General features: G+C 40.0%; 1 protein-coding gene across 1 annotated transcript in view; it reads left to right on the forward strand.

Annotated features, from left to right (window-relative positions):
• Nucleotides 1–7,559: 7,559 nt before the first annotated feature.
• The window catches only part of TDRD9 (tudor domain containing 9), a 239,348-nt gene continuing 229,621 nt past the window's right edge, over nt 7,560–17,286 (forward strand). The window contains exons 1-2 of the mRNA XM_069103712.1: nt 7,560–7,754; nt 14,385–14,391. Coding sequence (XP_068959813.1) covers nt 7,560–7,754; nt 14,385–14,391 — 202 coding nt within the window. The remainder of the gene's footprint in view (nt 7,755–14,384; nt 14,392–17,286) is intronic.

Consider the following 17,286-nt stretch of genomic DNA (forward strand, 5'->3'; position numbering starts at 1 on the left):
AGCAGGTTCCTCAGCCTCTGATTATGGTGGGTAGCATCAGAGGCATTCTGCCTATGTGCCAGACTACTGTTACATAAGTATTTTTTTGTGCAGTGTGGAATTGGTTAAGGCTGACACAAACTTTCTGGCCAGATGGCCTCCCATCCCCAGCCTGATGTCTGTCTTGTGGCTTAATTTCCCAGCAACCTGACCACAGTCTGTCTCATTGCCTCCCTCCTCCTTCTTTTAGCTCAGTTACTAGAGCTCTCTGATTATTTCTGCTCTATGCTTTCTCTATAACCACTGAAGTTCCTCCACCCACTGCTGCTCTAGGCCTCTGAATAATAATAACAATAATAATAACTATATCTAGCATTTATATAGCACCTATGTGCCAAAATACTTTATAAATTAATAAACATTTACAAAACACCTACTATGAGCTATCCATTAGTAGAACCATCCGTTACAGCAAATGCAGAAGTTTTGAATGCTATGGATAAGTTCACTTACCTTGGTAGTGCACTTTCTGGGGGTGTACACACTGATAATGAGGCTGACATACACATTGCCAGAGCTAGCTCAACGTTTGGGAGGCTCCAAAGGAAAGTATGGGAGAGAAGAGGTATTAGACTGACTACCAAACAAGGTCTACAGAGTTGTTGTGCTGACTTCCATTGTTGTATGCTGTGAAACCTGGACAGTCTACCAGCGCCATGCCAGAAAACTGAATTGCTTCCATTTAAAGCATCTTAGGAAGATTCTAAACATCATCTAGCAGGAGAAGATACTAGACACCGAGGTCCTTTCTCAAACTAAACTGTCAAGTCGTCAAACTCTTGTTTCAGAGAGCGCAACTCTGATGGGCTAACCATGTTGTTCAGATGCAAAACGTACGCTTGCCAAAAAGACTATTTTATGGAGAACTCACACAGGGAAAGCATTGAAGTGGTGGTAAAAGGACACTCTTAAGTTCCCTCTTAAGAACTTTGGAATTGGGGCGGCCAGGTGGCTCATCGAGTAAGAGCACTGGCTCCAGTGTCGGAATGACCTGGGGATCAAATCTGGGCTCAGATACTTAGCACCACACCCAGAAATAACTGGCCATGTAACTTAACCCTGATTGCTTAAAAAAAAAAAAAGAACTTTGAAATTGATTGTGTGACATAGGAGGCTTTGGCACAGGACAGCTCAGGATGGCATGAACACATCAGAGAAGGTGCTGTGCTCTCTGAGCAAAGCAAAATTGAAACAGCTCAAAGGAAACGCAGAATATGCAAATTTAGAGAATCTACCCCAAATATTCACAGGGACTATTTGTGTCTGACCTGTGGTAGAGCATTCTGAACTTGTATTGGTCTGATCAGTCACAATGAGACACACTGAAACTTGACTCTAGTAGCATGGTGATGTCATTTTGGTCATCTTTGGAGGACAGCAACCAACCAACCAACCAACCAACTAACCAACCATGAGCCTGGTACTGTACTAAGTTGGGGATACAAAAAAAGATAAAAAAAATATCATAGGGGAGATAACATGCAAGCAAATATATCAATGCAAGCTACATACAAGATAGATGAGAAATAATTAACAGAGGGAAGGCATTGGAATCCAGAGGGGTTGGGGAAGGCTTCCTATAAAGGTGGGGTTTTGGTTGAGGCTTAAAGGAAGTAAGGGAGGTCAGTAGATAGAGCAGAGGAAGAAGAGCATTCCAGTCATAGGGGACAGTCAGAGAGAATCCCTGGAGCTAAGAAATGGAAGAATCTTATTCATGGAGCGTTTAGGAGGCCAGTGTCACTGGATCAAAGAATATGTGTCAGGGAGTCTGGTGTATAAGAAGACTGGACAGGTGGCAGGGGGCTAGGTTATGAAGATTTGAATGCCAAACATTTGATCCTGGAAGTGACAGGGAGCCAATGGAGTGTATTGAGTAGAAAGTGACATGGTTAGACCTGTATTTTAGGAATATCACTTTGGTGGAAGAATGAAGGATGGTCTTCAAGGTCCAGTGGCAGGGCAGGTCTGCTGATCTTTCATTTTTCAGGAAGATTTGTAGTTGGTGATTCCTTACCTATGAAGGGGATGTGAATGGCCACATTTGTCCTTCAGCTAGGGGTCTGGTGGGTCCTGAGTTCATGACCACTGGGGATTGGGAAGGGGAGATCCTGGTGGGCAGGGGTTGGGCTGGAGCTATTTGGGGGGATATATTTGGAGAGGATCATCATATTTTCAGTTTTTTTATTAGTCAGGCAAACACCTCACCCAGCTGATAGGTAAGAGCCACTCAAGATACTGTCAATACCTTTCTTAATCCCTTTTCAGAATCATCTTGAGTCATCCAGGCACGGATTCATTTGGATTAGTGAATTAGTGAAATTCTTCTGCATCTTCCTCATGTGAGAGTGCAGGTCATGTGCCCCCCACCAAAGCCCACATCTCCAGCTGAATCTTTCTGGGTATGAGTATAAAAATGTTCATTTCTTTTCATTTCCCTCTCCCATTCTTATCATTGCTGCGGCAGCAAGTGCCTAAGCCATGTAAATCACCATGAAGCTTCTCTAAGTCTCAAGGAGGAAGCATTTAGCAACAGTTGGGGGGGTGGGGTGGGTATGTAACTTTGGAACTTTACCTGTGTCCTGTTACCCTGGGAGAAATCTCTTTCCTTCTCACACAAATTAGATCTTTAACAAATATTTGTTGATCTGAATTTAATTCTGGTTCCAAATCCAGTTCCCTTTCCAAGACACTAAATGAATTTATAATTTGGGGGCTGTGGCACATGGAAGTATTTAAGAAATAGCTTAGAAGGAGCCCTGCATTTAGAGTTAGAAAGACTGAGTTCAAATTCCAACCCTTACTATGGATTTGGGGCAAGTCTCTGAGCCTCAGTTTCTCCATTGGTCAGAAGAAGCAGGACCAAATCAGGCCTGCACAACATACAGCCTGTGGGCTTTTTGAAGCCCACTAAAGGATTTCAAGTGGCCCATGAAAAATGTAGGGTTGCTACCATGCACTGTCTTCGGTTTGTCAAGTGACCTGTGTCAGTTTGTCTCTAGTCTCTCCTATCTGCAGCCCAAAGAATTTTACAAGTTGTCCAGGTCTGGACTAAATGATCACTTAAGTTTACTTTCAGCTCTAGATCTCCACTCAGAGTAACTTCAGGTCATTTATCAATGCTCAAGTCCACTTCTGACTCCTTTCTTACAACTCATTTCTGAAGACTGGTGTTGTCAGAAGTGATCAACATGAAAGTTTTGCTAAACTTTTCTTTCTTTTTTCATCTTTGTTACAAGGAAAAGGCCCAGAACTACAAAAATGAGAGTTTCACTTAACATGGTTACAGAGGAGCCCAGCTCTCCCACATACACTTCAGCATGTACAGGCTATTCCCAAAGATACTGCAGTTTTAAGATACACTCTAAAGGGCATAAAAAAGAATACCGTATTTCACCCCATAATCATCGTATGTTTTTTTGCCAAATATTTTTGCAAGAAAGTGGGGGTACATCCATTATGTGAAGCTTTTTGTAAATTGTGCCAGTATTACTTAAAAATTATTTATTACTAAACTGTATCACTGGCAGACAGAACTGTACAGTTTAGCTAGTGCGAGAAGATGCAAGTCTTATATCATGTGCCTTACTCATGGCAGCTTCGCCTGCCCACCCACTCCCCTTGCACTTACAGCTCTTCTTTGGGTTGAGTGACAATGCCTTCAGCCTTTAGAAATATACTAACAATGCACGTGCACTGAGAATTCTAGACTCTAGAGGGATATGTGCAAGAGATAAATGCATATCCATATGCCACTGGTGAATACATTGCTGCTCTGTTTACCTTTTAAGCAGCTTGATGAACAGAATTATGCCATGTGAAGAAAGGTTATAAACCAATTTTTGGACTGAAAAACCAGGGTGTGACAATTATGCCAGGGTGACAATTATTATTTTTTTAAGCAATTGGGGTTAAGTAACTTGCTCAAGGTTACACAGCCAGTTATTTCTGGGTGTGGTGCTAAGTATCGGAGCCTGGATTAGATCCCCCAGGTCATCCCAACACTGGGGATGGTGCTTTTACTTGCTGAGCCACCTGGCTGTCCCTAGGGTGACAATTATGTGGTGAAATATGGGAAACCAAGAAAACTGAAGGGAAAGAGTAGTAAGCTACTTCATGCAGACTAGGATTGTACAAGAAAACAGATGGATGTTTGTCAGTTTTCAGAAATGAGTTGTAAAAAACGAGTCAGAAGTGGACTTGAGCATGGTACCCCATCTTTCAAATGGAAAGAGGGAGGTACATTTTCTAATCTCTTTCTTGGGGTCATAACAAGCTTTCTTTAAGTTCACTTTTCTCTCCACTGATTCTTGTTGTTTTATGATGCAATACTGCTAATAACTTTTCACAATTCTCTTCCATAATAAGTAGTATCAATTATTATTAATTTAATAATTAAACATTTATTATCGTTATTAATTATCTTTAACAAATGTGGGTGTGTAAGCTGGTGTTATTTTCATGGTGGTCCGTTTGCAAGTACTTATTATAAGCACTCAAACATAAAATGACTAAATATTCCATGAAATGATATTTCTTATTGCCTTTGGATACATGATTAATCCAACTCTGCCATGTCTTTCATTGATCATGCCCAGGACAACCTACACTCCATCTTTCTATCATCTATTTCCTTTTGCCTTCTGATTTTATTTATGGTGAGAATATCAATATTGATAGCATTGATTTCCTCAATTAATTATGTCTACTGGAAAAGGATCTCATATTCAGAGGACTGACAGCTAATTTCCTTGGCAGAGATACTAGAGTGGTTTATCATCTCCTTCGCCAGCTCATTTTTACAAATGAAGAAAATGAGGCAAACAGGGTTAAATGGTTTGTCTAGGGTCACTCAAATAGTAAATGTCTGAGGTCAGATTTGAACTCAGGTCTTCCTGAGCCTGGCACTCTATCCACTGGGCCTTCTAGCTTTGTTGCTTCATGAGAAAGAAACTTTTTGAAATTAAAATGAATAAAAGTATTCTTTCATAAATTATGAATGAAATGGGATTGATAATATGAATATATGAAGATGAGTTTTTCTTTGTTTTTTTTGAAGATGAGTCTTGACAAAGTCATTGACAGATTTGCAGAAGTTATGGCTTGAAAAGAGAAACTGTAATGTTATTTACTCATTACTATGACAGACTAATATGTAATTAGACAGTGAGGTTCCTCTGTCTAGGAGGAAGTGTTATGTAGGTATAAGTTTTTTCCCCTTAAAAATACATTAATGTAATTAACACGTGCTAATGCATTATTTTTCTTTTTATAATGTAATATTTATTTTACTTTTTTACATGTATGAAGGTCAAGCAAGTAAATTTTTACTGGTTTCTTTTCTGGCCATTATAATTACTAATTTCATGACTGCTATCAAAAATAATTTTCTCTTAGAAAGTATTGGAGGGTTAAAAATTATCTGTTCTGGACATCAAATGTGCCACTGTTGTAAGTATACCACTGTTGAAAGCCTTTTCATATGACAGAACCTTCTAGAGTTTGCCCTCTGTGAATATAGCCCAGAACCATGTCAACATAAATTATTTAAGCAGGACTTTATAGGGAGAGTTTAACTAACTTTCCCTTCTCCCTGGTTAAAGAGGATTATAGATGATTAGAACTCAGCATTCTTAGTTCTATAGTCTTCATCTAGCATTTGACTTTTCTTTCTCTCTATTTTATTCTAAAGCCCCACTTTTCAAAAGAGGTAAACTGAGGCCCAAAAAGGGGCTATTATTTGCTCAAAGTTGTCCAGTTATTACATAGCTATACTGGGATTTACCATATGCCCTCTCATTAGGTTGTGAGATCCTAGAGGTCAGGGACTGTGGCACTCCTCATTTTAGGGAAGGTTTAATCCTTTGCACATAGTAGGTGAACTATGAAATGTTTGTGGAATATCATTAGCTAAGATGTTTAATAGTGTAATTTTAAAGTTTATAAAACATTTTCCTCACAACACAAAATTGGTAGGATAAGGATTATTCTCATTGTACAGATGACTGTCCTATACAATAGCTCTTGTTAAGTGCTTTAGTAAGCTATAAAGAAAATTTAATGAGGGGAAGAAGTCATGATCTACAAAGTGTGGGTTTGTCAAGGCTTCCTGGAGGAGGTGGCTTTGTATTTTCTTTAGTAATGTGGTTGTGTCTATTTGTATGGGTCACACCTGGCCTTGGGAGTGTGCAGAGGAGCCCCACGATGTAGCCTTTTAGAGTTTCCCAGGTTTGCTTGAGGGGAAACAATGAACAAATGAGATCAACCACACCAAGGATATGTAAAGTGCTTGCAAACAGTGGATAGAGTGTCTCCCCTCAAGTCAGAAGACTAGACTTCTTGAGTTCAAAACTGGCTTCAGACACTTACTTGCTGTGTAATCTTAAGTAAATCACTTAGCCCTGTTTGCCTCGGTTTCCTCATCTGTTAAAATGAGTTGAAGAAGGAAATGGCAAACCACTCCAGTATCAAACGGGACTGCAAAGAGTTGGGTATGACTTAACAACAAAATAAGTGGCTACCTATTATCATAACATAGAAAATCCTTAAGAAATATTTGTTTAATTCAATTATATTGAATCTGGAAGATCGGTACAATGATCCAATAGAACTTCAAATGGCTCATAATTAAAAATGCTATCCTCCTCAAGAGAGAGAACTGAATTTTGAGTGTAAATTAAATTATTTTTTCCACTTTGTTTTTCCATACCCTTTTTCCCCAACATGGCTAATATGGAAATATTTTGCATGATTTCACATTATAATGAATATCATATTGCTTGCCTTCACAATGAGCGGGGAAGGGATTGTGGAAAGAGAGAGTATGGAACTTAAAAATTAAAAAAAAAATAAAAATAAAGAATCTTGTTGCCTGCAGGTGTATTAAATTCTATCTTAGGGTAACTGCGGATGAAGGCGGGAAGTCTCACAGCTTTCCCCAAAGCAAGTACGCACATTACCATACTCCTGTGTCACAGAAATGCGGTACAGCGGACAACCAGTAAGGACGAGAATTCTAGTTTTGTTTCAAAATGTGGCATCCAGAGGCACTTGGCGAGGGGGATGCCTCGTGCGCGCACGCGCGAGTGAGTGTGTGTGTGTGTGTGTGTGGGTGTGGGTGGGTGGGTGGGGGAGAGGCTGGAGGTGGGAGAGGAGGGGTAGGGTGGTGGTGAATGTGCATTTGTGCACGTGCTGAGTAGGTGAACTTTGAATGAGTGGGGCTGGGAGCTTCTTTCTGTAGTGCTTTACCCACTGCCGGAATTTCACAGGTTTCCCAGCTCCAAGAAAGAGGGTTCTTTGAACCCTGGAGTCTGGGAGCGCAGCACTCAAAGGGACCCGGTGGCGCACGTGCTGGGGGTGGGCGTGGGAAGAGGAGCTCCGCCCCATTGAATGGGGGAGGGGCTTGGAGGGCGGGGCCGGTAGCCTGGAATTTCTTTCTCCTGCAGTCGTTTGGTTCCCAACAGACGCTCCGCGAAGCTCGCCGGGCTAGGGCGCGTCCACTCTCCGTCCACCCACACCTGACCATGCTGCGCAAGCTGACCCTTGACCAGATCAACGACTGGTTCACCATCGGCAAGACGGTGGCCAATGTAGAACTCCTGGGGTCTCCTCCCACCTTTCCCGCTGGCCCTCCGGGGGCTGGGGCGCAGGCTCAACATGGCCAACCCCAGACTTATGCCCAGACCCAGGCCGAGGCGGAGGCCGAAGCCCTGGCTCAGGCCGAGGCGGAGGCTGAAGCCGAGGCTGAGGCGAGGAGCGGAGAAGAGGCACGGAGACCACCCCCAAGTGACCAGGCGCCGTCGGGGTCGGGCGGCGTTGTCGGCAGCGAGCAGGCCCCTGCTCGAACCTTGGCCCCCGTGGTGTTTGGCGGGTAAGGGGCCCTGGGAACCCTTCCCTCCCAGCTTTTTATCAGGAATGGGGGAGACGGGAGGGAGGGAATGAACAATAGCAACCCGTTCTTTACAAAAAGCATTTGTTCTTCATCTTCCCCTCCACCCTTTTCCTTTTCACACGCATCCTTCTTAGGAATCCCCCGTAATAAAGAAGTATAATTGAGCCAGACTGACGTGTCTGGTTACCACACGTGTTTCCCTAGTGCTGCTAAAGCTCTGGGCTTTACTTGAGAGCTTCACTGGCCCAGGATCAGTACTGGTCCAGGGTCTTGGCTTGGATTTTAACTTTTTTTTTAAGAGTTGTTTTCCTGTGGGAATTGTGAATCGTGTTCTCTTCTTTGTGCTTCCTTCACTATGTCAGTTAATAGACATCTAACTTAGTTTTTCTGAATATTAACATTAGGTTTTTCTAAACAATTACATGCGGTTACATTCATGGACCACATTTTTTCGTTGGTTGGTTCTTCAATTGATTAGCACCCATCATATTTCTAGTTTCTTACTACAACAATACTTGTGGAGTTGCTGTTTCTTCTCCCAATGTGTTGAGATTTACCAAGTGCTAGCCTTGCTGTGAGGTAGTTGTTTTACAGAGAAAGAAAGTGAGGCCCAAAAGGTGATTTATCCAGGGTTACAGATCTAGTAAGGATCTTGAAGGCTATGAAGAAGGCTGTATTGTTGTGTGTGTGTGTGTGTGTGTGTGTGTGTGTGTGTGTGTGTGTGTGTGTCCTTTCTCTCTGGTGCAGTGTCCTTTTCCCATAAAATGACGTAAAATGAAAACATTACATTCCACTAAGAAGTTTAAATTTTATTTTATGAACTTTAGTCTCCTTTGATTGATTAAAGGCATTTTAGGTATGTTGGAGGATTATAGATTTAGGACTGGAAGAAACTGAGACCTAAAGAGCCTGGCCTTGCATAGAAGTTTTGTGTTCTGGAGCTGGATTTGAGCCCAGATCTTCTGACTTCTTTACTCATGATGAATTTGGCCCCTGCTGAGATTGGTGAAGGCCATTAGCCCTTGCCAGAGTCACAGAGAAGAGTGAATTAAAAAGCAAATTATATGGAGGGATAGTTAAGTGTATTTTTTTAAATAGAAGAGTTCTTAAATGGAAAGTAGTGAGAAACTTAACTATTTAGAAGTGCCACCATTTTCCTTATTTCAGGACCTTAATTCAACTCCCTCCAGTCAGTTACCAAAACTTGCTATTTCTACATCCATAATATTTCTTCTGTCTGACTTCTGGAGTCATCCAACCACCACCTTAGTTCAGGTGGCCTAGCTTACTGCAATAGTCCCTTGCCTCCCTGTCAGTACATTGTATATACCTGAGGTGTCATAGTGAGTGCAGCTAGAATCCTATTAAAATGTAATAGGGAAATATTTAACAAAATAAATAAAAATACAATAAGTAATATTAACATGATTTTCTGAGTCCATATATATGTCCCACCAGGATCCTTATGGATAGTTTAGTGGCCCTGGTTCTACCAAGCTTAAATTTTATATCACTGTGGTACATTGCTGCCCAAGTGATTTTCCTTAAGCTTAGATTTTACTGTCACTCTCCCACTCAAATTCCAGTGGCTTCCTATTACTTCTGGGGTTAAAGGTAAACTCCTCTTAGCTTTTTAAAGCTTTTTCACAACCCAGCCTCAACCTATCTTTCCATCCTCAATGTAGTTATTCTCCACCCTACAGTCTGTGATCTAGCCAAAGTGGCCTTTTCCAACTCTTGCTCTCATTCTTGACTTTCCCACTTCCATGCTTGGAATGCTCTTCACCTCACATTTCACTTTTCTCCAGGGTGCAAATCTATTACTGTCTTCTACACTGATGCTCTGCTGATCTTCCCCAATCCCCAGCTGCTAGTACCTTTTCTCCCAAACTACTTATGTTTTTTCTCCTCTATGTGGATTTGCCTCCTCCGTTAGAATATAATCTCCTTGAGGGTAGGGATTGTTTCATTCTTTGTATTCTATCTCCTGTGTTTAATTAAAAGTGCTTGTTGAGGAATTTATTCCAGTTTTTGGAATTGAGGCTTTTGAGTCCTAAGACCTATTATATCCTTGAAATTCAGTGGTTATTTGAAATTAAAAGCATTTTCCACTTTTGGCATTCAGTTACCTTTTGAGCTATTTCCACTACTGGAAGAATGCCTATCTTGTTTAATTGAGAGGAAAAGAAGTCAGTACAACAGAAAGAAGTCAGAATTTTAAGTCAGATGAGGAGTTTAAATGCTGTCTTTGCCACTGACTGACTGACTACTTTAGTGATCTTGGACAAATGCCACTTTGCCTCTTTGGGCCTGTATTTTCTCATCTGCAAAGTGAGGAGGTTGGATTTGATGACTCAAAGGACTTTTTTAGTTTTAAATCTGTGATCCTATTAATACATAATCTTTTCCTCCTCAGACTTGTCATAGCACTTTGTTTGATTTTTCGTTGCTTTTATCACATTTTATCCTGCATCATACTCATTTGTGTGCAAGTTCTTAGGAATTGAAACTACATGGGGCAGCTAGGTAGCACAGTGAATAGAGCACCAACCCTGGAGTCAGGAGGACCTGAGTTCAAATCCGGACTCAGACACTTAACACAAAAACTAGCTGTGTGACATTGGGCAAGTCACTTAACCCCAATTGCTCTCCAAAAAAAAAAAAAGCAAAAAAATTAATAATAATAAAACTGCATGGGAAATCTTAGAGACTATCTAGTGCAATCACTTCTTTTTACAGATGGGAAAACTCAGGCCCAGAGAGTCACAGTGACGCATTCAAGAAAACACAGGTACTATGTGGCTGGGATTTATCTTCTTGCCTCCTATTATGTTGTTAGATGCTGAGCCCAGGGCCTTTCTTCATTTTTTTTCTTGGAGGAGGGAAGGCAGGGCAGATGATGGAGACTAGTTCTCTAGTTCAGCTAGAGGAGGGGAAAAGTGTTCACAGGAAGGGTCAGGCATGGAATAACATGTGAGCTATTGCAGAAAGGTTAGTCTGACTGAAGTGGAAGACTCGCTTTAGGGGTTGTAATGAAAGGTGAGTTTAGAGACCTTGGAGATGTTTATGAGTAGTTAAAACTTTTGTAAGTTTTTATAGAATACCTTGTTTTCATTTTAGTTCTGTTAGCATAGCACTTTGTGCAGAGTTGGAAGTTCTTAAAAAGTTGTTGAATGATAAATTTGGCTGGACTGCTCATTCCTTGCTATCTAGATTTCCCATTTAGAATCCCTTTCTGTGTGCTACTTGTTTTGCTTTTTTACCTTTTATAACTTCCTTTGTATTCCTTCTTAAGTTCCTTACCCTGACTCAAGAGGAGAAAAAAAAAGTAAACACTTAACTGCTTTGTGTTTTGGTTACTTTTTCTGTTCAGAGTTAAGTACTGACTTTTTTAGATGTCAAGCTGATAGTCATGCTTATGTTTATTATTAGTTTTTTACTGCCTTTTTTTACTGTCTCTCCTGATTACTCTCATTTCTTCCTATTTTTTATTTGAGGATTTCTTAATTTAAACAATACTCAATTGTCCTTGCATGTCATTTAATTGCTAGTTCATTTTCCCCTGTGAACTGTTCATGACATCATGCCCTTTCAGGGGATCTCCTGAAACCCTCTTGGCTTTCAGAAATAGAATTCCATAATCAACTGTGCTAGTTCAAACCATCTTTTCACTAGCTTTTCTGTTTCATCCCCTTATTCATTTTTCATAGTTGTATTACTTTTACACCCCCCCTTTTTTTTTTTTTTGCTTTATTGAGGGTGATTGGGGTTAAGTGACTTGCCCAAGCTCACATAGCTAGTAAGTGTTAAGTGTCTGAGGCCAGATTTGAACTCAGGTGCTCCTGACTCCAGGGCTGGTTGCTCAATTCACTGTGCCACCTAATTGCCCTGCACCCATTTTTTAATTGAATAACAATATTAGAGTTGGAGGAGGACCTTGGAGGTCCAAGTTGTGTTTGACTTGTCTGGGGACTTCGTGGGGATGGAAATTTTCTGTTCCATTTTTTTGGTTTTGTTTTTAAGTAGTTTTTTTTGTTGTTGGGGGGAGGAGGCAAGGCAATCGGGTTAAGTGACTTGCCCAAGGTCACACAACTAGTAATTGTCAAGTGTTTGAGGCTGGATTTGACCTCAGGTCCTCCTGATTCTAGGACTGGTGCTCTATCCACTGTACCACCTAGCTGCCTCCCATTTCTTTTGTTTTATGAAAGTCTTCTGCACAAAATGGAGGCTTAATGTTCATCAGCCTGTTGCTGCTGTAGTTGAACTGCTTCTGCTTTGAAGGCAGATGTCTTTGCCTTTAGCACTCTACTTTGGTTGTCCAGGAATGCAAAGTCAGTATTTTTCATTTAAAATGTTGGAGATCAGAGAAGTTTTTGGGAATTTTGATTGTTTTCCTAAGATAGAAATGACAGATTAGGTAAGATTTTTATAGAATTTACAAAATTGCTTTGGAAGTTAAAGATATTACTTTAACAATTAAAAGCAGTATAGAGTAGTGCGTAGTTGGCCTTAGTCATGAAGATTGGGGTTCAGGTGCTGATTGCTGGCCCATCTTAGCTTCCAAGTTCATGAACTTTGAAATTCTCTTATCTGATCACAGTCTATTGACAATCTTCCTCTCCCCTGAGCAACTCTAAAATCCAGTTCTTCATCCTCACTGTGACCTTCAACTCCATGATCTCTCAGTTCTTTCCCAGACTTATCTCCTTGAACTAGCTATATTCTCTTCCTTTCTCCATCCTGACTCCTTGGTGAACCAGTATACCAGTGTATAGTTAGTACACTTTCCTTTTCTCTTGACTCCCTTGCCCTTTAATCTCATTACCAGTCATGCCCTGCCAAGCCTTAGCCTTAGATTACTCTCACCATTCTCCTGCATGGTGCTGCTGATTGAAGCTGGAGACAATCACAAAACTCCTTTGTTCACCACAATTTATGTTATATGACCTCAATTGGACACTTATTGCTTCATGGTAATCCTTTTATACTTTTCTAGTTAACTTACTATTTCACTTATCAGAGTGACTCTTCCAGATCTTTTCATCCCCCTTCAAAATTCCCATGATTCCTCTTTTTTTTTTTTAAGCAGTTGGGGGTTAAGTAACTTGCTCAAGGTTACACGGCCAGTTATTTCTGGGTGTGGTGCTAAGTATCAGAGCCCACATTCGATCCCAGGTCATCCCGACTCTGGGGCCAGTACTCTTACTCGCTGTGCTACCTAGCCACCCCTATGATTCCTCTTCTTTCAGCTGAAAACCTACTGAAAAAAATTGAGACCATATGCTGAGAACTCCCTTTTTTCTTTTTCTCCTTATCTCATGTTACCCAAATTCTTTCTACCACTATCTCCTCCTTCACCCCGTTTTACTTCAGGAATGCTCTTCTTGCCAAGGCAAACAAACCCCTTTAGATGTCCAAGTGATCCCATTGCATCTTGTCTTCTCCAGCAAATTGCCTCAAGCTTCCCCTCCTCCATTGTGTTCAACTTCTCCCTCTGTCTACTGGTTGTTTCCCTACTACCTATAAACATGTCCATGTCTCCCCTATCATCAGTTGATTCATCCATCTCTGCCAACTCTTGTCCCAACTCCTCTCTTTTGTGGGGAAACTCTTTGAGGAGGACATCTGTAATAGGTGCTTTTACTTCCTTTCCTTTCACTCTTTTTAACTCTCTAATCTGGCTTCTGATCCAACCCAAACACCTCTCTCCAGTGTTATCAAGTGATATCTTAAATTTCCAAATCTAATGGTCTTAATCCTCATCTTTCTTCACCTTGCTGCAGGCTTTGATATTGTTGATCACCTAAATATTTGCTTCTTTCTAGGTTTTTATGAAATCACTCCTGTTTTTCCTCTTTCTCATCTGATTGCTTTTTCTCAGTCTCCTTATTTGAACCTTTATCCAGGTCAAGTCTTGCTATCTGTGGCTATCTCCCAGGACTCTCTCCTGTGTTCTCTTCTCTTCTTCATTTAAACTATTTTCCTGAGAAATCTTGTCAGCTTCCATGGATGAAATTATTATCTCTATGCTGATGATTCTCACAGCTGTTTATCTAGCCTTAACCTGTCTGCTGACTTATGGTCTTGTATCTCCAACTGCCTATTGGACATCTCATACTGGATGTCCATTGGACAACTTCAGTGCACTATGTCTAAAACGCAATTTCTTTTTTCCCCCAAACCCTTCCTGCTTCTGGACTTCCCTATTGCTGTTGAGGGCAGTCATTCAGATTGTGAACAAACACATCATCTTCAACTCCACACACACACACACACACACACACACTCACACACACACACACACACACACACTCCCTCCCTCCCTCTCCTGATACATTATCTGTGACTAGGATATGTTGATGTTAACTTTGCAGCATTGATCCACCTTTTCTCCTGTGATACTGCTACCACCCTTGTGCTGGCCCTCGTCATCCTTATGCCTGGACTGTTGCAGTAGCCTGCTGGTTGACATCTCTGTCACAAGTCTCTCTTCACTCTAGTCCATCCTTCACTCAGTTGTCAAAATGATCTTCTTAAAGCACGGATCTGACCACATTTTACATCCCCCACCTCACACATGTACCCTGTAAACTTTGACTTTGTGTTACCTCAAATATAAAATCCTCTGTTTAGCATTCAGAGCCCTTCATAACCTCGTCCCTTCCTACCTTTACAATCTCCTTATACCTTCATCAACTCCCCTATGTATTCTACCCTACAGTGAAACTGGCCTCTTTGCTGTTTGTGCAAGACTCTTAGCTCTAGGCACTTTTACTTGCCTGCCTGGAATACTCTCCCTCCTCATTTCTGCTTCCTGGCTTCCTTCAAGTCGCAGTTTAAATCTCTTCTCTGACAGGAAACTTTTCCTGATTCCTATTAATTCTAGCGCCATCCCCTCGAAGATTATTTCCAATTTATCCTGTATCTAGCTTGTACATAATTGTTTGCACATTGAAGAGCAGACTCTTTTCCCTTTCCTTGTATCCACCCTTAAGACTGAGCTGCAGTTATGTATGTGTAAAGAGAATTTCCTCACTGGAAGTTCCTCAGTGAAATCATTCAGTGAAAATCGCATTCCCCCCCAACCCAAAAAAATTGTAAGTGTGTAGTAACCTTTTGATAGTGATTCCCTTGCCACTTGTGGGTATACCTATTATGTAAAATCTAAATTAAACTTTATAAAAAGCTAGGTTGGAATGGTTATTTCCTTTAAAAAAGATTCACTAGAACAATGTTTCTCAAATTGTACTGCAAGGAAACCTGAAACACTTCAAGCCTGCTTAAAAAAATGAACCACATGTTATTTGTTAATAGGCATAAAAATGATTTTAGAGAATTTTACCTGCTAAAGATTTGTTTAAGCTAAAGGGTTCTACCACTTTGAAAAAATTTAAGAGTTGCTGCATAGGAGGAAGCTTGGAGAAATAGTAAACCTCTTCTAAGAATGCCTAAAATATGAGAAATACATGTCTTATGAAAATTTGTCTAAAACAGTACTTTCCTAGATGATCATTTCCTTTTTTTCACCCCCCTGAAAGTTTGGGGCCAGAGAACATAGCTGTAAGTATCCTTTGATTATCTTTGTTCATTCTTTAGGTTTTTGAAATGCTTGGATATTCTAGGAAATTAATTTCAATATTGTTCATTTTAAATTCAACCAAAAATTTTGATGAGCAAAAATTTAATTTTAATTCTAATTTAGACGTGACTTTTCACATTATTGTCATGTAGTAAGCACCACTGTGTAAAGAATACTGCACTAAATACTGGAGGAAATGGCAAAGTCAGCATAACAAGGTAAGTTGATTTGTTGATTAGGAACTTCCCATAACTATAACACAAAATATTCTAATTGAACTGGTTAGTTCAAAATAGATACTCTGGTGATAGTAGATAAGGCTGTAATTACATAATCTGAGTTTGAAGGGACTTTGGAGGTCATCTAGTTCAAATTCTATCTTCCTAGGGATGTCGTAAAGGAAATTTTAAGTAGTAATCCTATGTATTCTCTTTCAAGATCGCCAGTAACAGAACACACTCTTTATGGAAGAAACTCATTCCACTTTTAGTTGTTAGGAAGTTTAGCCTTCTGAATCAAGTTTTCTTTACAGCTTTTATCCATTGATCTTTTTTGTCATTCCTTATCTCACCCTTACTGGGCCCAGGAGGAAAATTTTATGAAGCCTGAGTCTGTCTCTTTATTTTGGTCTATAGTCTTATCAAGTGGAAGTAATTATAGTTGATTTTAGAAAGATCTTGCTTCTGATCTAAGGGATGGGAAAGTATTGATAGAGCCTTGTTTGCAAATATTCCTGGGTTCTGAATTGACATTTTCCCTCTTTCAGTAGATACCTAGAAATTCCTCAGGGAGAAATCTTGTGGGTTAGAGTTCATTTAGAACAATTTGGGGTGTCACAGTGAATAAGGGATAGCTACTTTAGTGCTATTTACATAGAGTTCTCAGAGCAGACTTGCATTTTCAACATTTGTTTTGTGGGTACTCTTACAATGCTACATTTTCTCCCTTTTTCATTCTGGAGCTGGCAAAGACCCAAGACTTTAATCCAACCCCTTATTTTACAGATGAGGAAGTAGAGATGTGGAAAGGTGGTGTAAATGTTCCAAGATGCCTCCTTTTTCAGGGGCTTACTGATGTAAGGCCACGGACCTCTGTTTTTCTCAAAGATTTAGGCTTCTCCAGAAACAATTTGTCATAAATAACACATACAGGAGAGAGATGAGATATTAAAATATGAAATTTCCTTTGGGTTTATTTGGATGCACAGATGGATTTATTTATTATTTGAGTCATTTTGATTTTTGTTAAGGCCTTGCCCCTCTGGATACATTTATTGATATTACTGGATTTGGGATTTATTTCTAGCAAAAAACAAAAATTTTAAAAGAAGATTGGTGAGGGAGAAAGAAATGAACTTAAACATTTCTCCCCCTCTGTACAGAGGTCTTAATTTTAGAATTTAGTTCTTTTTTGTTTGTGTGTTTATTTAGAGATAGAACTCAAATTTTAATTTTCTTCACATATTTGCCAACCTTAAGGGCATTGTGTAAAGTCTGTCTCTTGGGTACTTACCTTCTTGAATAGTTAAGATTCATCATGAGTCTTTTTCATTCTTTCATAGAATTATTATAAATCTCTTAATTATAATATTAAAGATTGTTAGGTTATTTTCATATTTTGTTTGAACTTAAGAGGGAAGCCTATTTGAAGTTAAGTAGTGTATAATTTTTGTCCTAGGAGACTACCAACTATTAATATGGTTAAAACCCAGACCATTTCCTTCAGTTAATCTAGAGATTATGCATTTTAGGATGCTACTTGTATTTCAGATCATTGTCAG

Source organism: Petaurus breviceps, unplaced genomic scaffold, assembly GCF_028583685.1.
Source record: "Petaurus breviceps papuanus isolate PSGF00001 unplaced genomic scaffold, PetGlider_PUasm1.0 64, whole genome shotgun sequence".
NCBI classification, from domain to species: domain Eukaryota; kingdom Metazoa; phylum Chordata; class Mammalia; order Diprotodontia; family Petauridae; genus Petaurus; species Petaurus breviceps.